The sequence below is a fragment of the Sminthopsis crassicaudata genome, chromosome 3, assembly GCF_048593235.1.
Source record: "Sminthopsis crassicaudata isolate SCR6 chromosome 3, ASM4859323v1, whole genome shotgun sequence".
Taxonomy (NCBI): domain Eukaryota; kingdom Metazoa; phylum Chordata; class Mammalia; order Dasyuromorphia; family Dasyuridae; genus Sminthopsis; species Sminthopsis crassicaudata.
This window is the reverse complement of record NC_133619.1, coordinates 636,560,011-636,587,463: the sequence shown is the minus strand read 5'-3', so window position 1 is coordinate 636,587,463 and position 27,453 is coordinate 636,560,011. Positions and strand designations below refer to the sequence as shown.

The 27,453-nt window shown below is 47.9% G+C and overlaps 1 protein-coding gene and 1 pseudogene across 2 annotated transcripts in view; one reads left to right on the top strand and one right to left on the bottom strand.

Moving 5' to 3' along the window:
- Nucleotides 1–620: 620 nt before the first annotated feature.
- On the top strand, nt 621–1,777 carry LOC141564323 (cofilin-1 pseudogene; annotated as a pseudogene).
- Nucleotides 1,778–2,260: 483 nt separating this feature from the next.
- The window catches only part of ZNF565 (zinc finger protein 565), a 41,296-nt gene continuing 16,103 nt past the window's right edge, over nt 2,261–27,453 (bottom strand). The window contains exons 1-6 of one of the 2 annotated variants that reach the window (XM_074306658.1): nt 15,047–15,177; nt 13,942–14,176; nt 10,260–10,348; nt 9,096–9,222; nt 8,630–8,725; nt 2,261–6,924 (exon numbers count right to left, since the gene is read on the bottom strand). In XM_074306658.1, the coding sequence (XP_074162759.1) occupies nt 5,714–6,924; nt 8,630–8,725; nt 9,096–9,222; nt 10,260–10,348; nt 13,942–14,176; nt 15,047–15,085 (1,797 nt within the window). In that variant the 5' untranslated portion in view covers nt 15,086–15,177 and the 3' untranslated portion in view covers nt 2,261–5,713. Of the gene's footprint in view, nt 6,925–8,629; nt 8,726–9,095; nt 9,223–10,259; nt 10,349–13,941; nt 14,177–15,046; nt 15,178–16,804; nt 18,210–22,573; nt 22,682–25,460; nt 25,588–27,453 lie in introns of those variants that run through there. The other variant, XM_074306659.1, reaches the window with a different exon arrangement.

Here is a 27,453-nt window from a genome sequence, read left to right as displayed (position 1 = left end):
CAGCTTTTGGGACAAGAACTCACTATTTGACAAAAATTGTTGGGAAAATTGGAAATTTGTATGGCAGAAACTAGTCATTGAGCCACACCTAATACTGTCTACCAACATAAGGTCAAAATGGGTTCATGATTTAGACATAATGATATTATAAGCAAATTCTGATAAAGACTTCATTTCTAAAATATATAGAGAATTGATTCAAATTTATAAGAATTCAAGCCATTCTCCAATTACTAAATGGTCAAAGGATATGAACAATTTTCAGATGAAGAAATTAAAGCAATTTATAGTCATATACAAATGCTGAATAACTATTGTTCAGAGAAATGCAAATTAAGACGACTCTGAGGTACCACCACACACCTCTCAGATTGGCTAAGATGAAGGAAAAGATAATGACGAATGCTGGAGGGGATATAGGAAAACTGGGACACTGATGCATTGTTGGTGGAGTTGTGAAAGAGTCTGGCCATTCTGGAGAGCAATTTGGAACTATGCCCAAGAAGTTGTCAGGCTGTGCATACCCTTTGATCCAGCTGTTCTACTACTGGGCTTATATCTCAAGGAAATACTAAAGAAGGGAAAGGGACCTGTGTGCCAAAAGGTTTGTGGCAGGAGTCGGCTGCAGGCAGCAGCAGCGAAGGAGCGACTCCCTCCTCTCCTATGGCCCTCGTTTCCTCCCTCACCCTCCCTCCCTCGCTCGCTCCTTTCCGGAACCATGGCCTCTGGGGTCGCTGTCTCAGATGGAGTGATTAAGGTGTTCAACGACATGAAGGTTCGCAAGTCCTCAACACCCGAGGAGGTGAAGAAGCGCAAGAAGGCCGTGTTGTTCTGCCTGAATGAGGACAAGAAGAACATTGTGCTGGAAGAGGGCAAGGAGATCCTCGTGGGCGACGTGGGCGAGACCGTGGATGACCCCTATACCACCTTTGTCAAGATGCTCCCAGATAAGGACTGTCGCTACGCCCTCTACAACGCCACCTACAAGACCAAGGAGAGCAAGAAGGAGGACCTCGTGTTCATCTTCTGGGCCCCCGAGTGTGCCCCCCTCAAGAGCAAAATGATCTATGTGAGCTCCAAGGATGCCATCAAGAAGAAACTGACAGGGATCAAACACGAATTACAAGCCAATTGTTACGAGGAAGTGAAGGACCGCTGTACCCTGGCCGAGAAACTGGGGGGGGCAATACCGTGATTTCCCTGGAGGGGAAGCCCTTGTGAGTCTCCCACCTCCGGCTCCCCTGCTGGGGCTGGCCAAGCCCAGCAGGAGAGCGGGCTGCCCCCTTCCTGCCAGACCCAAGGGGCTGGGGGGATCCCAGCAGGGGCAGGGCAATCCCATCACCCATTTGCCAAACAGCCCCCCAACCCCTGACCTCCCCCACTTCACCCCAGTGGCTCTGGCCTTCCTAAACCGCCTTTGATATACTCATTCCTCTTGAGTTGTAGCAGACCAAGGCCCTCCCAGACGCCCAGATGGGGGGGGGGGGAGGCCAGTATTTTCCAGCATTTTTTTTTAACTGACGCCCCCAGTTTTCCCCCTTCCCCGGTGCTGCCAACTTCTAACTGCAATAGTGGCTTTGTGCTTGTTGTTTAGTTTTGTGTATAAATGGAATGATGTGGAGACCCCCTCTCCCAACACAGCCGGCTCCCCTCCCCCCCAGTTACTCATGTGGCCAGTATAAAGGAAAGTTACAGTGCCAGTAAAAAGGAAAGTTCAATTAAAAAAAAAGACAAATAAATAAAAAGGTGAGCTGCAAAAAAAAAAAATTAAAAAAAATGTTTGTGGCAGCCCTCTTTGTAGTGGCAAGAAACTGGAAACTGAGTAGATGCCAATCAATTGGAGAATGGCTGAATAAGTTATGGTCTGTGAATATTATGGAAAATTATTGTTCTATAAGAGACAATCAGCAAGATGATTTTAGAGAAGCCTGGAGAGACTTATATGAATTGATATGAAGTGACATGAGCAGAACCAGGAGATCATTGTACACAGCAATAGAGATCATACGATGATCAATTCTGACAGAAAGGGCTCTTTTCAACAATGAGGTGATTCAGGCCAGTTCCAATGGCCTTGTGATGAAGAGAGCCATATGTATCAAGAGAGAAAGGGAACTATGAGGACTGAGTGTGGATCACAACATAGTGATTTCACTCTTTTTGTTGTTTTGCATTTTATTTTCTTTCTCATTTTTTTCTTTTTTGATTTGATTTTTCTTGTGTAGCATTATATTTGTTGGAAATATGTATAGAAGAATTGAACATTTTTAACATATATTGCATTATTTGCTTCCAAGGGAGGGTAAAATTAGAAAACAAGGTTTTGTAAGGGTGAATGTTGAAAATTATCCTCAAATACAATTTTGAGAAGAGGTCCATAAACTTTAGTAGGCTACCTACCATAGGAGCTTATTCAAAAAAGGTGAAGAACTCTTGCCTTTGAGTGATATGAGTATTAAAAGTTCAGAGCAGCTTCCTGACCCCTTATCCCCATGCAGGGACACCCCTGTTATATTCTTTATATATCCAGATTCTAGGGGCACCCTGACAGGAATGCTCTTGGAATTAATTGTAAGCTGAGGGAACTCCCGATCCTGACTTTGAAAAGGATAAACTTGGAGCATATCAAATTCTTATAGCCTACAAGACATAGGAGTCTTTTATAAATTCCCCATAGAATCACAGACTCTTACAATAGGAAGGGACCCCAGAAGGTCTTTTTGTTCAACCATTCTTTTCTGGGAACACAAGCCCAGCCAAGGTTTATCTTCTGCTGCTTGAAAATCTTCCATGATGAGGTACTTGCTACTTCAAGAAATGGCCTGAAAGAGCTGAAACATCTTTTTTTTTTCCCAATGGGTCCTACTAGTTCTTTCCTTTGAAAACGGATCACTGTTTCTAATCCAAGGATTGGCCAGCACTCGGTACAATCGAGGGGATGATCTGGGGTATTCTGTCCCTCCTCTCCAGGCTGTGTTCTGGCTGAGGATCCAGACTTTTAGGTAGCCTTTGGGACATCCATCTTAATGAGTCCTGGGGGCCGCTTGCAGGAAATTCTTGTCCTTATTCTTATTTTTTAACCTTCGGATTTGATCATTGTGCCAAATACAGACTTCACATACTGTTGTTCATTATCTATACCAGTGTTGGGGAAATGGGGAAGATCGTGTTTTTTTCCACTAATTGTTGATCCTTTTTGAACTCGAGTTCAAATCCAGCCTCAAGACATTTACTAGCTCTGTGAGACTTGGACAAGTCCTTTAACTCTGTCTGCTCTAGTTTCATCTGCAAAATGAATTGAAGAAAATGGCAAAGCAGTCCATCTCTTTGCCTAGAGTCAAGAAGAGTCTCACATGACTGAAAAAGAAGTGCTTTACAAAGATTATTTAAGAATAACTAGATGATGCAGTGGATAGAGCACTGGGCTTGGAGTCAGGAAGACTCATGAGTTCAAAACTAGCCTTAGACACTTTAGTTGAAATTTAATTTTTCCTTTAGAGTTTCTTAAGCCAATGAAATCTCATGGACAAATTGCAGGGGTGGAAAAGGGGTGATCCTTTAAACTATTTTCCTGGTTTGCCATATAAGACCAAGAGTCCCTGGAAAAGACCACCTAAGGGTGATTTTTTTTATTGAATATCTCCTTTACCTAGACCTGGGACCTATCCAGAGAAGCCCTTAGTTAAAATTTGTAGACAATCTAACCCTGTTTACCTCAGTTCCTTATCTGTAAAATGAGCTGAAGAAGGAAATGGCAAATACCTCTAATATATTTGGCAAGAAAACCCCAAAAAGGGTCACAGAAATGACTCAAACTGACAATGTGGACACAGCAGAGCCGTTCTCAGAGGTTGCTTTGGAAAGTCCCACTTTTAGAACTTTCATAATGGGAATTTCTGGAGGAAGAGCTCTGACTGATGTTTGTGAACTACCTTAACTATCAATGATCTACAGATTTTAACAAAGGGCTTCTCTGGATAGCTCCCAGGACTAGGTAAAGGAGATATTCAATAAAAACCATCCTTAGGTTGTCTTTTCCAGGGTCCCTTGTTCTTATATGACAAAACGGGCCCTTTTCCAGGCTTGCAACTTGCCCTTGAGATTTCATTGGCATAGGAAACTCCCAAGGAAGAAGCGGCTTGTATTAATGCAGGACTGCTGAGGAACTCAATAATCTGACGGCTTCCGGGGTCACAGAGAAGGGTGCCATGGCCTGGTGAGTGTTGGAGGCAGATGGGAGTCTCGGTCCTCCCAACATTGAGACTGGCTCTATATGCCAGGTGGGGTGGGTCTGCAGCCCACAGCCAGAAATTAAGCCCTAAGTTGTCTCAGGCTGCAAGGTGATAAGATTAAGATGAGCTTGGGATGAGTTTAAAGATGGAGGGGGTGGGGACTTTCATTTCTTTCTCTTTTTTAGTTTTTAAATTTTACTTCCTTTTTTCTTTTTTCATTTCTTTCTTAAAACAAACAAACAAATTCATGTATTGGTTGTGGGTGTTAGGACGGGAAAAGAGCAGAGGCTAGTGATAGAATCAAAGAAAATTCAGATTCACAGTCCAAACCATCTATTTCTTTACTTTCTTTGCTTTAAAAAATGATCTGTACGTGTCTTTGTGTTGTTTAAAGTCGTTTGTGGTTTTAACCAATAGATTTCTTCAGGAAGGTGCCCCAAGTGGCTGTTATTTCTGATCACATCTTACACGAGAATGTGAGTGACTCCAGGTAGAGTCTAACATACACCAACGGGGAAATGGAAAAATATGGAGGGAAAAATATTTTATAATCAATAAACATCTATTAAATGCCACTGTGTGTCAGGCACTGTGCTAAGCATTGGGGATGCAAAAGGGGGCAAGACAGTCCCTGTCCTCAAGAAGTGTACAATCTAACGGGGGAGACAACAAGTAAACAAACAGATACAAAGAAGCTGCCAACAAGATAAACAGGAAATAACAGAAGGAAGGCACTAGAATTAAGAGGGGTTGGGAGAAAGCTTCCTACAAAAAGTGGGATTTTAGGAGTCAAAGAGATTAGCAGTCCGAGCAGAGATGGGGTATCCCAGGCACCGGGGACAGCCAGGGAGAAGCCCGGGGATTTTGCAGGTTGGTGTCACTGGGTTGAGGAGAACGTGTTGAGAAGTAGATCACAAGAAGTCTGAAAAAGTGGAGGGGGCCAGGTTCTAAAGGCCTTTGAAGGCCTGCATTTGCTTCTGAAGGCAAGGGGGAATCACTGAAGCTTCTTGGTTAGGATGATGAAATGGACTGATCCTTTAGAAAAATCACTTTGGTGGCTGAATGAGAGACTTAGAGGCAGCCAGAGCTCCCAGTGGACCACTGCCCTGGTCTAGACCTGAGGTGATGGGGATCTGTACAGGTGGGGTGTACCGAGGAGAAAATGCTGAAAAAAAAAAACCTGATAGGCTTTGGCAAGAGGCTGGATATGGGGTGTGAGAGACAGCAACACGTCCAGGACGGCTCCTTGGCTGAAAGCCTGAGGCACTAGGAGGATGGTGTTGCTCCCCACCATAATGGGGGAGTTAGGAGGCAAGGAAAATTTAGGGGAAAGAGATGAGGTCATTCAGATGTCTACTAGACATCCAATTCGAGATGTTGGAAAGGCCATTGGAGATGGGAGACTGAGGGCTGGGAGAACGATCACAGCTAGCGCAATCTGGTGCTTGGCTATTCATAAATGCGTCTGAGCCAAGCTTTTCTCAGTGAGCATTATACCCATTCCTGTGTGAAGTCTTATGTTTGATAAGGGATGAACGCCACCTGAAGAACTTCCCACACTCCTTGCACTCGTAAGACTTCTCTCCAGTGTGGGTCTTGAGGTGCTCGGTAAGAGACGAGCTGTAGCTGAAGGCTTTCCCACACTCATTGCACTGATAGGGCTTCTCTCCGGTGTGAGTTCTCAGATGGTGGGTAAGGGAGGAGCTGTAGCTGAAGGCTTTCCCACACTCATTGCACTGATAGGGCTTCTTTCCTGTGTGAGTTTGATGGTGCTGAGAAAGGGAGGTGCAGTAACTGAAGGCTTTCCCACATACTTTACATTTGTAAGGTTTCTCTCCTGTGTGAGTCTTCTGGTGCTGGATAAAGGCGGAGCAGTACCTGAAGGCTTTCCCGCATTCGGAGCATTCATAGGGTTTCTCTCCTGTATGAATCCTCTGGTGCTGAGTGAGGAAGGAATTCTGGCTGAAGGCTTTCCCACAGACGCTGCACTTGTAGGGCTTCTCTCCAGTGTGAATCTGCTGGTGCTGATTGAGGACTGAGCAGTAACTGAAGGCCTTTCCACATTCTCCACACACATAAGGTCTCTCCCCGGTGTGAATTCTCTGATGATAATACAGGGAGGCCCTCTGGCTGAAGGCTTTCCCACAGTGACTGCATTTATAGGGTTTCTCTCCAGTGTGAATCCTCTGATGCTGAGTAAGGAAGGAATTCTGGCTGAAGGCTTTCCCACAGACACTGCATCCATAAGGCTTCACTCCAGTGTGAATCTGCTGGTGCTGAGTAAGGACTGAATAGTACCTGAAGGCTTTTCCACATTCACTGCACAGATAGGGCTTCTCTCCAGTGTGAGTCCTCTGATGGTAACACAGGGATGATTTCTGGCTAAAAGCTTTCCCACATTCATTACACTCAAAAGGTTTCTCACCAGTATGAATTCTCTGGTGTTTGGTAAGACATGTGCTCCAGCTGAAGGTTCTCCCACACTCATCACATTTGTAAATTTTTTCCCGACTATGTGTTTTCTTGTGGGTGACTGTGCCCTGCTCTAATGATTTTTCCAGATTCTTCTGCTGTCCTTTTAAATTGTCTCCACATTTCCAGGTTTCTTCCACTTTTGAGTCCCAGAGACCATCCTTTGTAACTCTTTCCAACAATGGAGATGACATTTTGGCTGCAGATGTGCATTCTAAATCTGAAAGAAATAAAAAAAAAAAAATTACCTAAATTTCCTATCCTCTGAGCTGGGAGAGAAAACAAAAAGGAAAAGGAAAATAAAATCTATTTATCCATGTCAGCTTAGAAAGGGCACAGTCAAGGTGATATGGTATGGCTTCGAGGAAAATATAGCAGTGGTTTTGAGGTCCCCTGATTTTGGAGGGCTTTTGTTCTGCCAATCTATCCAATTCTTCTGCTCATGGCGTATAGTCCACATCCTATCCCTCACACAACCTGCATGCACAGGGCTCTCCCCTGGGCTTTCTCCTCTTCCTACATCCCTTTTGGTCAGTCTCTCAACCCCCAGGGGGGTTCAATGATCATCTCTAGGCAGACAATACTCATATCCACATCTACAATCCTCCACCCTCTCCTGAGCTGCATTCCCACATCTCCCCCTGCCTGCTCAACATTTCTGCCTAAATGGTCCAGGGCAACAAGCCTGCCATAAAGGTTACAATGCAAACTACTTTTGCCAATGGTCCCACAACAAGAACCAGGAATGATATTAAAAGGAGGGAGATAAAACTATTTCGAGTTGCTCTACTTGTAGTAGGACAACTCTGGACATAACTTATATCTATTCAATTGTTAGCTAATGCCTGACTAAATGGTAGTATATGACTAGGATGGAATATTCCTATACTATAAAAATGACATATATAAATACAGAGAAATCAGGAAAAAAAAAAAAAAGACTAAATATTTACCATGACTTAAAAAAAACCCACAACCATAAATTGCCTACAAAAAACTACTATGCGGAAAAAGTAAAGATGGAAGAGCTGGGAAGGGAACAGAAAGCCAATCAGCTATTACATTACTATTAGTATAACTAGCATGTGGCTTAAAGTTTTTAACGTGTGTACAGAACAATGTTATCACAAATGTCTGCTTTAACCCCTGTATGCAGTCTAAACTTATAGTTCTCTTCAGGAATCTTTGTTTTATTTCAGTATTTGCTGAGATTCAAACAAACCCACAAACCAAATGGCTCCATCAGGACAAACTCTCCTGGAGCATGGCGGAACATGTGGACACAAGCCTGTGGCCTCTCCTGCCCAAACCCAGAGGCTCCAAAAGTAGATCTAGGATGGTGGATGCAAGATCAGGAATGGCCTTGGGAGGGTCAGCACCAGACAGAGGTCTGACAGAGTCTAAGTGTCCGGGAGGGCAGAGCCCAAACTGAGACCAGGAGCTCCAGGCTGAGTGGTATGGCCAGCCAAGGCAGGGGTGAGGGAGGCTCTGGGAGGCCAGGGGTCCATCCCCATGGTTAGATGGAGAAGGAGGAGGGGAAAGACCTGACAGAGACAAGGAAAAGGCATTCCTTGTCTGTTTTATTTTTTTAAATGGGGAAACCGGTTATGTTTAAAGGTGAGTCTGTAATAAAGGTTGGACTTAGAGGGGTCGGGAGGAAAGATTGAGGTCCATAGAGGACATGAAGGAAGATGTTGGGGAGGGGAATGCTGAGGAGGGGGGATACTTAGGAGAGGGAATACTGAGGAGGGGGGATGTTGAGGGGGGGATAGGTCTAAGGAATGAGAGTGAAGATAAAGAAACCTTCCTGTTTCCTCATTCAATCTAATGCTCTCATGGGCCCTGTAGGCTCAAGGACACTGGCAGAGCCCCCCCATGGACCCCTTTTTAAGGACTCACCAGCTCCCCGACTTTCCATCACTCACCTGGCTGGGGGCCTCTGGGGTCTCCCATCTCCAGCTTCCAGGGTCCGTTCCCGAGTTCCAAATGAGAGAGCACATTAGGCCAGGCTCGGAGCAGTCCTGCTCATGGGAAGACAAATGGGATGTGTCTGCCTGTGCTCAGGGGCAGGGGTCGGCCCTGAGGGAGGGGAGGCCGTCAGTGGGGAGGTAACTGCCTGGGTTCAGAAAGAACAAGCTTATTTGTTCTAGCTGGGGTGTTGGGGGGATGGCCTGCCCCCCTGCCAAGGCCTCCTCACTGGGAAGGACACCGGGGCAGCCCAATTAATCTGGCCAGTCCTGTGAAGCACAGAGCTTTCCCTGGAGAACACAGGCACAAGTGGTCTAGGAATATGTAACCTTGCACCCCAATATCAAGAACAGATGACCCCCCAGGAGGCCCGCAGCCAGCAATAACCAAGGGGTCGAGGCAGCCTCAGGGGCAGGCCCTTACCCAGGAAGGCCAGGCTCCTGTAGTTCTCCAGCATCACGTCCCTGTAGAGATCCCTCTGGGCAGGGTCCAGCAGCCCCCACTCCTCCCGGCTGAAGTCCACGGCCACATCCTGGAATGTCACCGGCTCCTGAAACATCACACGGGTTCTGCTTATCCAGGGGCACCCCCCATCTCACTTTGGAGGAGGGCAGAGATCACAGGGTAGGAGAAATGGCTCGGACATCATGCAGTGAGTAACTATGTGCCTCCCGCTGTACTGAACACGGTCCTTGACCATTGTTGTGTTGTTCCCTCACACGGGAAGGCCCCGGCTTGAGGATATGGAAGGAGCAGGTTCAGTCAGGTGAGTGCCCTGATTCCCTAACTACAGCCCTTCCGGCTTAGGCTAGGTCTCAAGCCTGCTTCTCTACACCAGAATAATCCCTCTGGTTAAGACCTGGGACAGTGGCCAGGGGAGCTATCAGCATCCGGGCAGGTCTGCCCAAGGACGTGGGCATCCTTGTCCCCCTACAGGGGGCAGATGGCATCTAGACTGTCCCGAGGGCAGCACCAGTCCTGGCAGCCAGCCAGCCAAGCTGTGTTTTGCCCATCTCCTGTGTCCTGGCCCAGCACAGACTTGGGCCCCTTGACAGAGCAGGCAGGGACTGAAAGGTTAGGGCTTCTGACCTCTCCCTAACCCTTCAAAACAGAGGCTCATGGGGCCAGCAAGGTCAAGGGTAAGCCCAAGACCACAAAGTAAGTGAACAGTCAGAATTTAAGGTGAGATCTTTGCTCCAAGGTCAAGGTTCTTCCCCCTGGTCTGAGCTGCCCTGGGGAGGCTGTGGGGAAGCTCCTGAGATCAATGGGTGAATGCTGAATGGGAGGAGGGCCTAGAGCGGGACTTTGTCTAGTCAGGATCCCTTTGTGACCCAGAAATTGTATGTAAACCCCTCACAGGTATAAAAGGCTATAAAACAGGCACGGAAATCAAACATTTACTGACAAAAATCATAATTTCATGACCCCCCATTTAGTTATGAGACCCTAGGCAGGGTCATGACCCATAGTTTAAGAAGCAGATCTAGAGAGTCCATCCCCCATTAGAAGGACTTGTGACCTAAGGATGGGCAGAGACGCCCATGCAGCCGTTGCATTGCAGACAGGGGAGAAAGCCCCCCACCTCACCTGAGAGCCAGCTGTGGGCCCCTCAGTGGCCACTCCGTCCTCCTCGATGCTCCCCTCCGTCAGACAGGGCGAGTCCTGATATGGCAGCGCTGGGGAAACACAAACGGCCACGAAGGACGCTCTCATCAATAAGAGGTCTCCAACTCCTCTAGGGAGAGCAAGGTCCGAGGGGCCCCGGGCCCCCCCAAACACAGCCCGTGCCCGGGGATCATTAATGTGGACTGCAGCCAAGTTCTACATCTGGAGACAGCCATGGGGAGCTGGGGGTTGGCAGAGCCAGCCTGGCAATAATAAAGCACAAAAAGGGATGCGATGTCTTCGTGGCAAAACATAACAGCACTTAGTAGGTACTTTACACACATTTATGGACTGCTCAGCAGATATGGCAAAACATAACAGCACTTAGTAGGTACTTTACACACATTTATGGACTGCTCAGCAGATCTCTGAGCCAGCTAATAAAACCTCCCAAGATGGATCAAGACAATGTTATTGGTTCAGTCATTTTTCAGTCGTGGCCAACTCTCTGTGACCCCACTGTGGTTTTCTTGGCAAAGCCTCAGTGTTTGGGGGCTCTGATGGAAAGCATGGGGGAGGAGGCTGCCAAACTGAAGGTCTACAAAGCCTTGAGTTGCTGCTGCCCACTTGTAACCTGACCAGCCTCCCAGCGGCAGCCTCCCAGTGCCAGCCAGGAGGCTTTCCTGCTGAATCGTCCTAGGAAGATTCCGAAGGATACCTGGCAGGATCAGGTACTGGACACTCAGGTCCTTCTCGAACTTGACTGCCAAGGTGCCTACTGCAGGGCGGGCACAACTCTCTTGGCCTGGCCACACTGTACAAATGCCAAGTGGAGGCTTGCCCAAAAGATCATGTGAAGGAGAACTTGAACATGGGACGGCAGAAAGAGAGGTAGGAGGATGCTCTTGAGGTTGCTCTGGAAAACTTTAGAATGGATGGTGTGCCATGGAGCCTCCCAGCACAGTGAGTCCTCCTCAGAGAAGGAGCCGTGCTCCATGAGCACAGCAGAATGAATGAGCTCAGAAGAAATGCAAGATGCACAAAGTCAGAGAAGCCCCAGTATCTGTCTGTGCCTGATCTGGGGGAGCATTCCAAGTTTTTGCCTCTCGGGGGGCGCTGTAACTGCACTCTGACTCAGCTATGCTGTTTGGTCCCCTGAGAGCCAAGGGCAGCGTCCAACAGGAGCACTCTCACCCTTCTCCAGCTCATGGTGGGGAAACTGAGCAAATGGGCCCGCAGCCAGTCTGACTGGGGAAGGGAATGCTCCCTACTTCCCCCTGCTCCAAGTAACAGAACAAGAGAAGCATGGTGGCTAGAAGCTCCCTGAGGGCAGGACTCTTCTCACTTCTCTAGGTCCGTCTCAGACGGTTGCCCCCCCACTGCCTGGACTGGGCTGGGGTCTTCCCTCCAGCGCCCCCTCTGCCCCCTCGCTGGGCCCCCAGGTGCCGCCCTCCTCCGAGGCCCTAAGAGTCTAGGATGGGAGGACAGAGGGCGGGACCTGGCCTGTACAGTTAAACTTTAAGAAGGGCCAGGTAACTGGTTTCCTGGTCCGGAGTCTCAGCCTGGGGAATGCCGGAGAGAGGCCAGCGGGGAAAGGTCCTCGGCCAGCAGGCCTACACATCCCTCGTTGTCCTGGTCTCCTCCGTGACAAAGCTCGGAAGCCACAGGCTCACCGGAGCAATGGTAGTCTTTGGGCAGGAAGGAGCAGTAGGTAACAGTTGGAGAAAACAAGGAGCAAATGAGCTTGTGGAGCTTGAACCAACGTGATCTCTGGCATAAACTTGGGCGCAGTCACAGGGAGCCCAAAGACAACAGAGCCGGGATCTCTAAGGAGCCAGGAACAGCTTTCCTGGACACAAAACGAGGCCCCCCCCAGGTCTGGAGGTGGAGACCGAAAGAGGGAATCGGGAGCCGCCCCAGGCCCAACAGCCGACAAAGTGCGTCAGAATGACCTCGCACCAAGATGTAACAACGGGGTGAAGGATGCCGCAAAGAAGCCAGTTTGCCCAATGAATCCGGGTCCCCAGAGTCGGGCTTAACAGAGGGGTCAACTTGGGGTCTCGGGGATACTTTATACTACGTACGTACATGCATACACACACACACACACACACACACACACACACACACACACACACACACACACACAGACATTGATATACCAACAAGGCCTCCTCTTGCTCTCTTCTCATGGACACTTTTTATTAACGGCCTGCACTGGAGGCAGAACAAGTGCGCTCAGGGAGTGGGGGTCCAACACTGGGGTGAGAGCAGCAGCAAACAGACTTGTGGGCTGAATGGAAATCCCGACAGAATGGTGGACCTGAACCAACAATGGAGCTCCACACCGTTTCTCTCAAGTAGAGCGACTCCAAAGAGTAAACGTTAGGGCTTATTTTTAAAAGTTTTTAAATGGTTTACTTATAAGAAAGTTTATTTTAAAAACTTTGTGGCCTGTCCCAACTGTGTGAGGTGGCAGGTGGGACTGTAAAGTTGTGGAGTCGGTGACTGACAACAGGCGCCCGTGTCCTGGCCGAGAGGGCTCCCCTCGGTGCTCCCATAACTGGGGGCCCCAGAGCGTTTCCCCTCGCTTTAGCCGTCGCCAGACTGGAGACCGCAGGGAGCAGAAACCGGGACGTGATTCTGAAGAATTGTTTCGAGAACTGAGGAACAGCGAGGGCAGCTAAGGCCCCAACTCTAGCCCGACCCGGATCTCCGTACTGCTTCTTAACCAGACTAAATGACCCCGAGAGTCTCCCTTGGTCGACGTGCCCCAGAGGAGGAAATAGCAGGTGTTCTGACTCCAGCCGGCACCGCCAGAACTAAGGACGGGAGGAACACGTGGGGCCCGAGGGCAGAGCGGGCCAACCAGAGGAAAGCCGGACGGCCCGGGAGCTCCCCGGCACTGCTCGCACTCCGGCAAGGGCAAGAAGAGGCCGGGTGAGGAGATCCTGCCCGTTGGCTTCTGAGGATGTCTCAGGTCTGACACGGGAACCCTCGGAGCCAGAGTACCTTCAATGAGCTTTGCCCTTTGACTAGAGATGGTTTGAGCTGCAGACACCGATCTGGGGAACTTTTGGGGCCCCCTTCCCAACCGCAACAGAAGGATCACATGCAAAGGGAGCACGCTCCCCTACTCTTTTTCCCCTACTCTTTCCAATGATGGTCGACACCAATGGAGTCTTTTTAAAGTTTGCAAAACACTCATCTGAGCTTCAAAGTTCCACGACGAGGTAAGAGCCGCGGTCCTGGCCCAGAACTGGGATCCGCCGGCCTGCAGTGAGAGCTTCACCTCAGCAGCAGTTTGGTCTTGGGCTTGGGCTCTTAAAGGGGGGGCGGCGGCTTATTTTTTGCTTCTTTTCTACTTTTTTTTTGCACCATTTTGATAACTATTTCAGGACAATTGGTTTACTCTGTTTTTCTATGTACCTCACTTTGGAGGAGGGGTCTTTCAGACTGCAGCCAAAGGGGTCTCGGACACAAAGAAGGTTAAGGATTCCTGTTGGGGTGGGCGGGATACCGGGTGGTTCAGTGGCCTTTAGAGGCAAGGCCTGAACCCAAGCCCGACACCCTAGTCCCTCATTATCTTCCCAAGACCAGCCCTCCCCATCTGCTCCTCCGTCCCGAACCTTCACCCTCCTCCCGACTCTTCCATCAGTCTCACCTTTTTCCCCAAGAATCTGGGCGAAATTCTTGTGTTTTGGACGCTGTGGCCGCCCGCACGTCGCGGGCAGAGTGGTCAAGGGCCCTGCTCCTTCCCGTGGGTCTCTGCGCTTTGCCTTGAAGCCCCGGCAGGGGGCTCTGTGGGCAGCCTGGGCCCCTCCCGGGAGGAATCCCCGAGACCCGGGGCCGCTTTCCTCCACCTTCAGGCTTGGGAACCTCACTGGGGGAGCTGGGACCTGGAGGGACAGAGAGGCGGCCATGACCCAGGCCGGGGCGGGCTCTCCTCATGGCGGCGGCTGCTGGCCGGGCTCGGCTCTTCAGCGGGCGGGGCCCGGCAGCCTCGGCCACCAGAGCTCCGCTCCCGGGCCTGGCTGAGGTACCGGGGCCCACCGGCCGGCACCGAGTGGGCGGCAAGGATGTGGTGGGGATCCACCGCCCCTGGAACTCCGGCGGCACGTGTTTAAGAGGGAAGACTTCACAGACAGACCACATGGGCGACGAGTCACACTCGGACTCTCCGGCCCGGGCCTTCCCTCCTGATAGAAGGGCCCCCTTTCTCCGAGGCCCACCCGCAGGGTCCAGACACACAAGGGCCGCTCAGACACCGCGCGTCCACGTGTGGGGGGGGCGAGGAAACCCGGCCTGGGTGGGAGGCAGGGAAATGGGGAGGGGGAGGATGGATTAGGGAAGGGGGAGGTGGATTAGGGGGGGAAGGGGATGGAGGAGGGGGAGGTGGATTAGGGAGGGAAAGGGGGAAGAGCAGAATTACGATGATTGGGGAAGGGGGAAGGACGGACTGGAGAGAAGGGGGGAGCTTGAATTAGGGAAAAGATAACCGGGAGAGAGGGGTGAGCAGAAGGGGTCGGACAGGAAGGGGGGAGAGCATCACAGTTCCCCATCCTTTTCCCCAGGCCCGTGGGGTTCAGGGTCAGGGCCGGAGGGGGGCAGGACCCCCCTCCCCCCAGGGGCCAGAGTCACCTGGGCTGCGGGCGCTCGGAGCAGACGGCAGCACCGCCTATCTGGCCCCGCCCTCCAGACAACCTAACCCCCGCCCCGCCCCCTGCACTGCCCCAGACCCGGCGTCTGCAGGAAAGTCACCCACGCACCACTAGTCTCAGAATCCTCCAGAGCGTGGAGTCTCGCATTTTTGTTTTCCCAGAGACCTCGCGGCCCCACTCTGGACTAGGGAGAGCGGGATTCTCTCTGTGAACAGAGAATGGAACCCCGGATGTGACAAGGATTCTGGGAAATGTAGTCCGGGAGCCCCTCGCCCCGGAGCTGCTTGGTTCTCTCCCTTCTTGCCCCCTGCTTTCATTCATTCATCTTTCTTTGCGGTGTCTTTCAGTGCGGGTTTCAGTTCTTAGTGCCTGAGACCCCAGGTCACGTGTCCCGGCCGCAGACGCTCCGATGGCCACCATGGGAAGGCGGGCGGCCGCAGGTGCCCGGGTCTGGGCCAGCTCAGCGGGACAGACGGCGGGGCCATGAGGGGCGCCCCGGCAGTGGCACAGGGTCAATGACAGGAAAAGGGATGGTTGTCCCTTTTAGGGGGGGGACATTACGAGAGCTTCAGCCGTTGGGCGGAACAGGTGGAAATCTCAAAATAAAATGGATTACCTCTGGAGGAGTGGGTTCCTTCACCTAGAGGTCTGGTGGGGGATGGGGGAGGCGTCCAAGAAGGACTCAGAAAGTTCTTTGAAACTTGAACTTTAGGGTGTATTTCTCAAATCCTAGAACGTAACATTTCGCTTACAAAACAACAAAACCAAGACTCACCAAATGTGTTTGAGAACCAACGATTCAAGTATTTAGTTCCAAAAAAGCCAGCTGTATCGGATATGTAGGACCTCTAACAATGAGGCCATTTTTATTTATATTTGTTTTTAAAATGTATTTAAAACTTAAATACAAAAGGAAAAAAATATCATTTACTCAAAATAACATGAGAGTATTCGATATTAAACAATAAATTTTCATGGCAAGAAAACCTATATAATAAATACTATACATTGCTTTCAAAGCCGTCTAGCTTTTCTTTGCTTCCTCACAGGTTTTCTTTTGTCCAATGAGGCCTCTCGAAACATTAAATAGAATTATAGAGAAGTTCTTTATGTAAAATAACATCACAGAATCAAGGATGAGAAAACTGTTGTAGATATTTGTTTTTAAAGGACTATATAAGGACGACTTAAATATATATTTCCAAGATAAATACTCCAGTTAAAGCGGCAAATCTTGTAGTATGTTCTCACATTCAATCATCTGCTAGAATCACCTCTTTCTTTAAAAATCCTTTTAAAAAAATCAAAAACTTCATTGGCTTAAACCCTGTTTGCCTAAAATGTAATCTCCTGTGGACACATGAACTTTTCCTCATCTGTGTCAAACCCCAATTCACCTTGCTTGGTCACTGTAATTTCTACTTGGTCCAAACGCTCCAAGCTGAGATGTTGCAGCTTTTTATGGATTCATCTTTTCAGAGACGTAGAGGACACAGTCTTTGATTTGGGAAGGGTGAGTCACTATACTGGTAGTCCTGTAGAAATATACTAGAAACTTGTACCGTATCCAGGGCAGGGGTCCCTGGCTTTGCCCTCCTTTGGGGCCTTCTTGGGATGAGCCTGTTGCTTAAAGGCTACTGGACAAAGATGGCCCTGGGACACTCAGTTACCAGAGTCCTACTCTGTGACACCTTGTCTTGGGAGTGGAACAAAATGTTAAAGCAGGGGCCTGCTCACTGAAGATACCCTTTGCAGTGAAGATTTTGGTGCTTGGTGAGGGCTGCCCGCCTACTGAAGGCACTCCCACATTCGTCACAGCCATAGGGCCTCTCACCAGTGTGAATTCTCTGATGCTGAGTGAGGAACGTGCTCCGGCTGAAGGATTTCCCACACTCGCTGCACTCGTAGGGCTTCTCTCCAGTGTGTGTCCTCTGATGGTAATAAAGGGACTGTCTCTGGCTGAAGGACTTCCCACATTCACTGCACTCGTAAGGTTTCTCTCCGCTGTGGGTTTGCTGATGGCGAGTTAGGAACGTGCTCCGGCTGAAGGCTTTCCCGCACTCACTGCATTCGTAGGGCTTCTCTCCGGTATGATATCTCTGATGTTCAGTAAGAGAGGAGTTATGACTGAAGGACTTGCCGCATTCACGGCACTCAAAGAGTTTCTCCGTCCGATGAATCCTCTGGTGCTCAGTAAGGTAGGTCCTTCGGCTGAAGGTTTTCCCACACTCCCTGCATTGGTAGGGCTTCTCCCCAGTGTGCGTTTGCTTGTGCTGGGTGAGGGAGGCATTGTAACTGAAGGCTTTCCCACACACATTGCATTTGTAGGGTTTCTCCCCCGTATGTGCTCTCTGGTGATAATAAAGGGACGAGTTCTGGCTGAAGGCTTTCCCGCACTCGCTGCATTCGTAGGGTTTCTCTCCAGTGTGCGTTCTCTGATGCTGGGTAAGGCACGTGCTGTGGCTGAAGCATTTCCCACATTCACTACATTCATAAGGCTTCTCTCCAGTGTGAATCCGCTGATGTCGAATGAAGACTGAGCAGTAACTGAAGGACTTTCCACATTCGTTGCATTTGTAGGGTTTTTCTACATTATGAACTCTCTGATGTCGGAGAAGGTTTGAGCTATCAGTAAAGGCTTTTCCACAGTCATCACATTTATAGGGCTTCTCTATGGTATGGATTCTGTGATGCTGAATTAGAGAGGAACAGTACCCAAAGGCCTTCCCACACACACTGCATTCATAGGGCTTCTCTCCAGTATGAATTCTTTGATGTCGGAGCAAGGCTGAGCAGTAGCTAAAGGATTTCCCACAATCGCTACATTTATATGTCTTCTCCACATAATGGATTTTCTGATGTCGAAGGAGGGTTGAGTTATCGCTAAAAGCTTTCCCACATTCACTACATTCAAAAGGTTTCTCTAAAATGTGGATTTTCTGGTGCTGATTCAGGGATGAGCAGTATCTGAAGGTTTTCTCACATTCGTTGCATTTGTAAGGTTTTTCTCCAGTATGAATTCGCCAGTGTCGAATGAGCTCAGAGCAGTAGATAAATCTTTTCCCACATTCACTGCATTCATAGGGTTTCACTTGATTTCTCTGCTTTTTGTTTAAACTGCCCTCATTTTCTTTGGCTTTTCGTCCCCTAAACTTCGAGTACACGGGACTATTCCTTGGAAGTCTTTTTATTATCAGCCCGGGGAAAGAGCTTTCTTGAAAAACTCTCTGCTTTGGAATTGATGCTTTAGCCGCAGGCTTGGTCTTTGAGTCTGAAAAGAATTTTAGAAAATTACATGTATATTTTGTTCATTATGTTAAGAGGGGATAATACAGTGAAAGAGGATAATAAAACTGAAAATAATGTCTGAGGTGGGGTATGTTTTTCACAGCTCTGAATTCCATTCAGTGCTATTGGGCAACTTTGGAAACCATTAGAGTACAAAAGGGGAAAAATGAGCAGGGGATAGACATGTATTATATGAGATAAACAAAGAATGATTGTTAGATGTTTGATATTGAAATATATTTTGCATTTCTTCATATGTATAATCAATTTCATACTGCTTAACTTCTTAAAGAGCAAAGGAGGGGAAGGAAGGAAAGAATTTGGAATTCAAATTTTTGTTTAAATAAACATTAATTTTTTTTCATGTAATCAGGAAATATTTAATGAAATACAGCCATATTAAAATAGAATAAATAAAATGAATTACTCTTAAGAAAAAAAGATTCTTTTAAGAGAGAAAGAAGGTGGAAAATTGAGAGAGCAAATGGATCAGGTCAGGATCAAGACCTATTTCTCCTCTCTGCACTCTCTACTCCATTAGATTAACACACTCACTACTTCCTTTCCCTATCAGCCTCCTACCCCAGCAGGGGCTTCCTTACTTTTGATGTCTTGTTTCTGCCCCCTGCAATGCATGAACCTTCAGTCTCTGGATTTCTCTCAGTGGCTACTCCACTGTCCTCTAGTCTCTGATCTGCCTACATTGCCCACTTCCACAGTTTTTTTTTGAGGGGGAGGGTTCTCCTCTTTCTTATTTGTCATGGTGTCATTCTCCACAAACCACAGGCAAATATGGTACCAGGATGACACTTATTCTGTTGAGTTCCTGTGTGCAGGGCAGGCCATTAAATAACAAAACAAAATATCTAAAAGATGGTCTTTACCTCCTAAAAATGTATGTACCTGCCCAGGAAATAGTGGGGCTCCCCTCACTTGAGTCCATCAAGCAAAAGCTAGATAAATTTGCCAGATATGTAGCATGCGTGTGTATGATTGGGCGTGGGGGTGAGGGGGAGCAGTGGCTCTTCTGATTTCCTTTCCAATCCTGACACTTTGTGATTCCATAAAGAGAAATGTTCTATTTTAGGGCAAGGATGGGCCAAATCTGCCTGGCCACCTGATTTTGTACAGCCCCTGAGTTAAGAATTTTTGAATTTAAAATCCAACTGTAAAATGCTGAAAACTATTCTTGGCTCTCCACCATACAAAACCACAAGTAGTCTGTGACTCCCCCCTCTAGAAGGGGACCAAGAGGACTGGACCGCTCTATATCCCCAGTCAGTCTGGGAAACAGGCTTTTCTGAGGAATAGATGTAAGGACCCTGAGCTAGGAGCAAAGACAGGAAGCTGTTGGGTTGGCCATGCTGCCGCCTTTCCCAGTCTGAGGAGAGCCATGAGGGAAGGGAAATTCCCATACCAACCACACTTAACAAGATTCCACCAATCTGGATCTCCACAGCCATTTAGTCTAATTCCCCCTGTCCCCATGAGTTCTTATTTCTAATTCCTAACAAGGAGTTGTCCACCCTTTGCCAAGGACTGGGAGAGCCAAGGGCCATGGGAGATGGAGGACAAGGGCAATCCATAAGGAGTCTTCCTGAAGGGGCTGTTCTGTAGCTCTGCCCTGGGCACCTGGCTTCTGCCTGGTGGCATTCATTAGCCTAGTAGAGGCCAGCCCGCCCTCTTCATGCCATGCTCCCATCTGCTTTTCCTAGCTCTGGGAACTGAAACTGAATCAACACACCAAGTGACTCCCCTCACTGGCCCCACACATCCCCAGGGGAAACAATCCTCCAGTGGGCTATCTTCCCCCCCAAAGCAGGCTGGTTTGTTTTTTGTATTTACATCCTTAGTTTAGCCTGGCACCTGGCACCCAGTAAGGGCTTAAAGGCCTACCTACTGTCCAATTATAGACACAGACACCTTGTCCCAGGCCAGATGCCTTTGCTTCTGGTTCGTGCCAGCAGCAGGGCCTGAGGAATCTGTCTCACAGGTCCCACAGCTGGCACTAGGTCACAGGAATGGGGCGAGAAGCAGGCCAATCTCACAGATTAGGAAGGGTCTGAGATAACGGCGCTGATGACTTCTGATATTGCCTCTGGGCACTCCCTGAACCACCAATGCTGGGGAATCCACCATCTTTTTAGCCTACTCATCTTTCAGATAACTCTAATTGTCAGGAGGCTCTGGGACAACAGGTGGGCATTTCATTAAGAACAGGTACAGGATATATTCAGAAACAAAGGTGAGGCAAAAGCAAGGTAGTTTTTAAAAGCTGACAATTAGTGCACATATTTAACCTCGCTGCCTGGGGAGGAGAGAACAATTTGGAACACAGTCTTACAAAAATGAATGTTGGGCAGCTAGATGGTGCAGTGGATAGAGCCCCAGCCCTGAAGTCAAGAAGACCTGAGTTCAAATTTTACCTCAGGCCCTTAACACTTCTTAGCTGTGTGACCCTGGGCAAGTCACTTAACCTCAATGTTGCAAGGGACTTAAAAAGGGTTATCTTTTTGCATTCCTACATGGGAGATAATACTTGTAACTCATTAGAACTTTCTCATTTTGGCAATTAAAAAAAAAAAAAAATATATATATATATATATATATATATGTATATATATATATATATATATATATATATATATATATATATAAACAGGGGGCACAGGTGTGAGTTGAATATGAAGGGATACTATCTTTTAAAAAAAATGATGAAATTAAGGAGTGAGAGCAATGTATTGGGAGAGAAAGGAAGAAGTGGAATGGTGCAAAGTATCTGTAATAAAAAAAAAAAGCTTTTGCAGTGGAGGGGAAGAGAGGAAGGAGAGAGTGAATGAGTGAACCTTACTGTCAGTAGGACTGGCTCAAAGAGGAAATAACATACTCAATATGGGTATACAAAGCTATCTTATCCTACAGGAAAATAGCAGGAGAATGGGATATGGGAAGGGGGAAAGGTAATAAAATAGGGCCTATTGCTCAGTAGCAAAATACTTTTGAGAAAGGAGAGAGTGAAAAGAGAGAGAGCAAATTGGGGGGGGAATACGGTTAGCAATAGTAACTATAAAAAAGAATTTCGAAGCAAGTTTCTCCAAGAAGGCCTCATTTCTCAAATATGGAGGGAACTGAGTCAAATTTCTAAAAAAATCAGAACCATGTCCTAATTGATAAGTGATTAAGTGATATAATGTGCCCAATAGGCTATAAATTCATTCATATCTTTTGACCTAACAGCATGAATACCAAAAGAGATTCAAAAAGAAAAAAGGAAAAGGAAAATGATTTCTATGTACAAAAATATTTTTAGCAGCTCTATTCTCAGAGCAAAAAAATTTGGAAATTGAAGGGATGCCCATTAATTGGGGAATGGTTCAATAAATTGTGATATATATATTTGTGATATAATATTATTGTTCTATGGGAAATGATGAGCAGGAAGCTCTCAGAAAAAAAAAAAACAACCTGGAAAGTCCTCCATGAACTTAAATGAACTGAAAAGTACTGTATACAAAGTAGTAGCAATGTTCTGGGATGACCAGCTGTAAATGACTTTGTTTTCTCTGTAGCACTATCATTCGCAACTACTCTGAACTTGACTTATGGAAATGTTTTGCATAACTTCACACGTGTCTTAATTGTGGATGGGGATAAGGGAAAGAATCTAGAATTCAAAAAATTTTTAAATATTAATAAATAAACGTTAAATTATCTTTGATTTATACGAACTGATGCTAAGTGAAGTGAGCAGAACCAAGAGAACACTGTACACAGCAATGAGATTATGTGATGATCAACTGTGATGGACTTGGCTCTTTTCAACAATGAAGTGATTCAGGCCAGCTCCAATACACTTGTGATGGAGAGAGCCATCTGCACCCAGAGAGAGGACTGTGGGAACCGAGTGTGGACCACAATATAGTCTTTTTACTTTTTTGTTTGCTTTTTTTCCTTTCTCATGTTTTTTTCTCTCAATTTGATTTTTCTTGTGCAGCATGGTAAATATGGAAGTATTCAGAATTATGACACATGTTAAAACTATATCAGATTGTTTGATGTCTTAGGGAAAAAGGTAAAAAGGGGAAGAGAGAGGGAGAAAAAATTGGAACACAGAGTTTTGCAAGGGTGAAGTCTGAAAGCTAACTTTGCATGTATTTGGAAAAAGAAAATACTATTGAAGATTTTAAAAAAATGACAATTAGGTTAAGTAGACACTTCTCATGAAGGGTCAAAGGTAAGGGAAGACCTGTGGAGAAGCGGTCATGGCTGACCATTTCAAAGGTGCCACCCCAAAGTGACCAACTGGTTTTCCTGTGGCCAGGTTTCTTCCTGGCTACATTTACTTACCTGGACAGGTACCTCTGGAGACATTTCTCTTGTTAATACTCTGTAGGCTCCATGGCTCTTTCCTCTGCTCCAAATGGCGAATGACATTGGGTTTAGAAAACACAAGTCCTGCTCACAGGAAAAGGTACTCCAGTTATTTACTAATCAGCAAATCTTTAACGCTTCTGGCAGCTATGAATGTAAACGATGCTCCTGTTCCACCCAGGGGTCTTAGAGCATTTTGTCCCCTGGGCATCCACAGGAAAAGGGGCCCAGCATGCTCTCTCTGGGTCTTTTCTGGTCCCCTTGGGGATTAGATGAAGAAAGAAGTGGTTGGAATGGGCCCTGGCTCAGAACTCAGCAAGAGAAGGAGACTTTTTCAGAATTAACAAATCCGCCCAAAGTGTCTAGCAGGTAGGACCACAGGGACTGGACCACTAGCAGTGGGCAGCACTTTGTCGCCGAGAACAGCCACTGTTCTTGGGCCTTTGGAAAAGAAGACCAGCTCCTTTAACAAGGAAAGCAGCATAGGACTGTACCTGACCCACTGGGTTCACAGATCTAAATGGCTGGGGGCTACCTTTCTGCATCTCCCCCATAGAAACAGGACTTTGCTTCTAACATGGGGAGAGAAATCTCCCACAGAAAAAATGAAATATATTAGTTGAAAAATGAATCTGGATTTGACTCCCTTCTAACAGTGAGATTCCACCACAGATCAATAGGCAGATGATTGCCTTGGGGGCAGTGGGAGCTCCAAGGCCCCTTGGGAGGCTGCCCCTAGACTTTAAGGGAGCTATACAGCCTAGCCCTTGTTGGCCATCCCTCCTCAGGATGAAGGTTGTTCTGCTTTTGTTTTGGCAGAGAATACTCTTCAATGAAGGAGAAATGGAGCAGCAGAGTCCCCGAGGCAGGTGAGGAGACCCTTCCTCTATGTTGAAGAGGTGCTGACCTCTTTGAGGTCAGCTGTTACCTCTCATTGAGGTAACAGGTCCCTGCCTGTTTGTATCTCCCTATAATTACTGATTCTTTCCTTGCTATGTGGTGAGTTCTCCATGTTTTTTTTTTAATTGTCTTAAATACATGTCTAAAGATAATAGCCACAGCAAATTGTTTCTGGAAATAGGGAGGGTATAAATCACAACTAAATACTAGTTGCTCAAAGAGGCTTGACCAGTGGGCCTGCCAGAACTTTCTGGACCTTGGTCCTGGAAGTCCTTGTCTCTTTGGGGCTTAGGACGGAACTGTGGCCTGTATCACATGAGCACCCTGCAACCCCTTCAGTAGCAGCAACACTCTCATTCAGGCTCCAGTCTGCCTGGATCAATTGCTGAAAACAAAAGAGGCCCAAGACCTACAGTCTGTGTGTGTGCTCAGGATGAAGGCGAGAACTTGGATTATTTGCAGTAACAACAACAAACCAGGAAATAATAGTAGAGGACTATTTCCCCGGCTGTTAGACCCCCAGGAAAGTGGGATTCTCTCCCTGGCTCACAGTGGCTCAGGAAGCACAAAAGAGCCCGTGTTGCAAACATTACAAGCTTAGCTGAGGGCAACATGGCTCGGGGTCCAAAGCAGAAGTTCCAGCCAGGCAAACCCACGGATCCTGGGGTTAGAAAATCAGAAGTGGATCCAGAGACTAGATCTCTTTATCAACCAAGAAATGAAGAGCCAGGAAGATTGCTTGGTTTGGGCCTCTTGGCCCAGGAGCAGGTGATTCATAACCAGGTCCTGATTCCAGCTGCACTGCTTTCCATTCCCCCTGCTAGTACATCTCGGAGATGTCTGAGAAAGGGAAAGAGGCTGAGAAGGGTGAGCAGAGGGGAAGCAGAAGTGTCCAAGCTCTCAAAATTGAGGAGTTGCCCGATCCCCAGGCGGTCCCTGAGAAGGGAGCAACTTCAGGGACCAGGGAGAGTTCTCCCACATTTGATCTATGGCATCCCTGCAGGAGTTCGGCTTCCCAGGGGAGAACATCTGCATTGGCTGAACATGAGCAGGAAAACGAGAAGTTCATTTCATCAGCACCAGTGAAGCAGCGGCAGCCCTCTGGCAAAGGGCGGAACGAGAGAGGAGCCCAAGCAGAAAAGGTGGTGAGAGAGAGCGTGTCCTCAGTGCAAGAACATGGCACTCCTTTTCAGAGGAAGGAATCTTTCTTGGGGGAAGATGGAAGATGAGTAGGAAGAAAGAAGGGGTCTAAAAGCACTAAGATATTACCTGTCAGACCCTGAGAGCGAGGGATGAGGAAGGGAGGAGGGCCCTGGGGATAAGTTAAGAAAGGCACCCCTTACCCAAGGGCAGTGCCTTCATGCCAGACCCTGTGGAAGGGTCAAAAGCCAAACTGCCCTCATGTTTTCTCCCAGTTAAGCCATAGAGGTCTGTCCCAGGTGCTGGCAGGAAAGCCTGACCTAGACGTGGGGAGAATGAGAATGAGAAAGCAGACAGAGAGGGAGGGAGAGCTCCCTGGGCCAAAAGCGGGGCAATGAGCTGGGATAATGCCCTTCTGGTGGGGTGAGGCAAAGGGGACATTTCCCCTTTCTGCACCCAACAGGCAGAGTCTAAAATGAGACTCCTTGAGAAGGGCATCCCCACCTGCAGACCCAAGATTGACTCTTTGCACTGGGCAACAGAGCCCTGCCCACTGGGACCCAAAGCTGCAGGAGTCTAAGAAGGCTTGGACGGAGCTGGACTCTGTCCCAGAGGCCTGTAGAGGCTCAGAAAGATGGTGGGAGCAAAGGGAGCTCAGAACAAGGGCCCTGCGGCCTCCCAGCCGTACAGAGTGGGGAGCAGAGGGCCCCTCTCTTGGCGGGGGCCATTCAGGAAGGTCTGCTCCCTGACCCTCACCCCAAACCCGGCCCCAATCCACAAGCTGGCAGACAGAGGTTCTGAGTCCAAGGAAAGCCATCCTTACCCAGGAAGACCAGGTTTTTGTAGTTCTCCAGCATCACCTCCCTGTAGAGGTCCCTCTGAGCAGGGTCCAGGTAGCCCCACTCCTCCTGTGTGAAGTCCACAGCCACATCCTTGAATGTCACCGACTCCTGGAACACCAAAGACATTCCTGCTTATGTGGCTCATCCCTCCCCGGCCAGGGAGGAGAGGCTTTTATTGGGGGGGAGATGACTCTTCTGGCTCCTGAGCTGTGGTTTTGACGGGACTGGGCAGACAAGACAGACATCCATTCAGGGGAGGAAACCCGTACGGACGTGCTAATCCACTCTTGGCCAAGGCGTAAGCGAGCTGGCTCAGTCATGCTGGAGTGCGATTTGGCAGGAGGCAAGAAAACACTGTGACTAAGCTTGAAACCCCAAAGAAGTGGCTGAGGGCAAGGAAACAGCAACTTTTACAAAATTACTCACAGCAAGATTGTTCAACCATTTGCAAGCATTCTATAAACCCAACTGGACAATGGTGGACCGAACCGTGGCGTGAGTATAGCAGAACATAGGGAGGCTGTGGCCTGGTGGAGGGAGAGGCTCCCGTAGGATTCTGCCAAATCCTGCTATCAGCAAGTTAATAAAACTTGTATTAAAACTGTAAAGTGGGGGGAGTAGATTAAATGGCTCCCAAGGCTCCTTTCAGCTCTCGATCAGTGAATCTGTGATTCCTGTGCCATAAAGAAGGATGACTATGAAGACCCCCCCAAAAAAGGGGCAGTAATGGATGAAATGATTCAGAAAAAAGAAAGCAGAGCCAGAAGAACAATACACATTCTAACTAATAGGGAGAAACGTCCAGACTTACACTTATATTTTAAAGAAACCCACTTTGTAAGTATGAGAGAAGCTGTGGTTAATTAGGGGACAACTGGGCAGTGCAGGGTCTGGACTTAGGAAGGCCTGAGTTCAAATGCAGCCTCAGACACTGACTAGCTGTGTGATCCTGGGCAAGTCACTTAACCCTGCTTACCTCAGTTTCCCCATTTGTAAAATGAGCTGGAGAAGGAAATGGTAAACCATGCCAGCATTTTTGCCAAGAAAATACCAGAGAGAGACATAAAGAGTAAACAGTGACTACATTGACTCAAAAACAGAAAAATGGTTAATTAACAGTGGTATGAAAAGGATTTGGTATTTGATGAACTAGGTGCTGGGTGCTGTTTATTATCAGGACCCTATTCCTATGTCAGTCAAGCTACGTGGTGCCCGATGGTGGCCGATCAGACCAAGAGCTCAGAAGGCTCTGCCACGGGTAGGTCATCAACATGTGGCGTGGAGAGGGCTCTAAGTCTGCAGTCTTAGGTTTCTGGAGCTGCTGCAATTCTGCTTTGCTCCTGGATTACAGCACCAGCTTTGACAGGGTATACCACGTGTCTCCCATCAATTCCACAGCTCTTCAGAGAGACCCCGAGAGGGTCCTTGGATTGCGTTTTCTGACCACCTTGTTTGAGTTCTCCACTCTGTGTTCTAGGGAATATTGAGATCCCCTTTGGGGAGAAAATCAGGAAGGCAGAAGTCAATCCAGACCTTAAAGGGGTAGGATATCAGCAGCAGGGATAAACAGAGTTCTTTCCAGATATGGGAAGCAGCCTAAACAAAAGCATGAGTGCTGGAAAACTGGCATTAGGAAGATTAATACGCTCAGGTCCTCATCTCTCAAACACCCATTTTTGCAAAATTCACTCCAAATAAATAATGAAAAAGAAACTAAAATAATGCTGAGAAATGAGAGTAAACATAACTGCTTCTACCCCAGAACTGCAAGAAAAATCACCCAGAATCCCATGGGCAGTCAGAAAGGAGCCTGCCAGAAGAGCCAGGGCCAAGGTAAGCAAACAGATCTGCAGTCTCCTAGCAGGCCAGAAAAAATAAAAAAGAGTAGTCTTCAAGGCTGCCCTGGAGGCCCCAAGGCTCCTCCCCATAGCCTGGAGGGGTCAGGCTTCCTTGGCAGTCTTAGGGAGTGTCAGA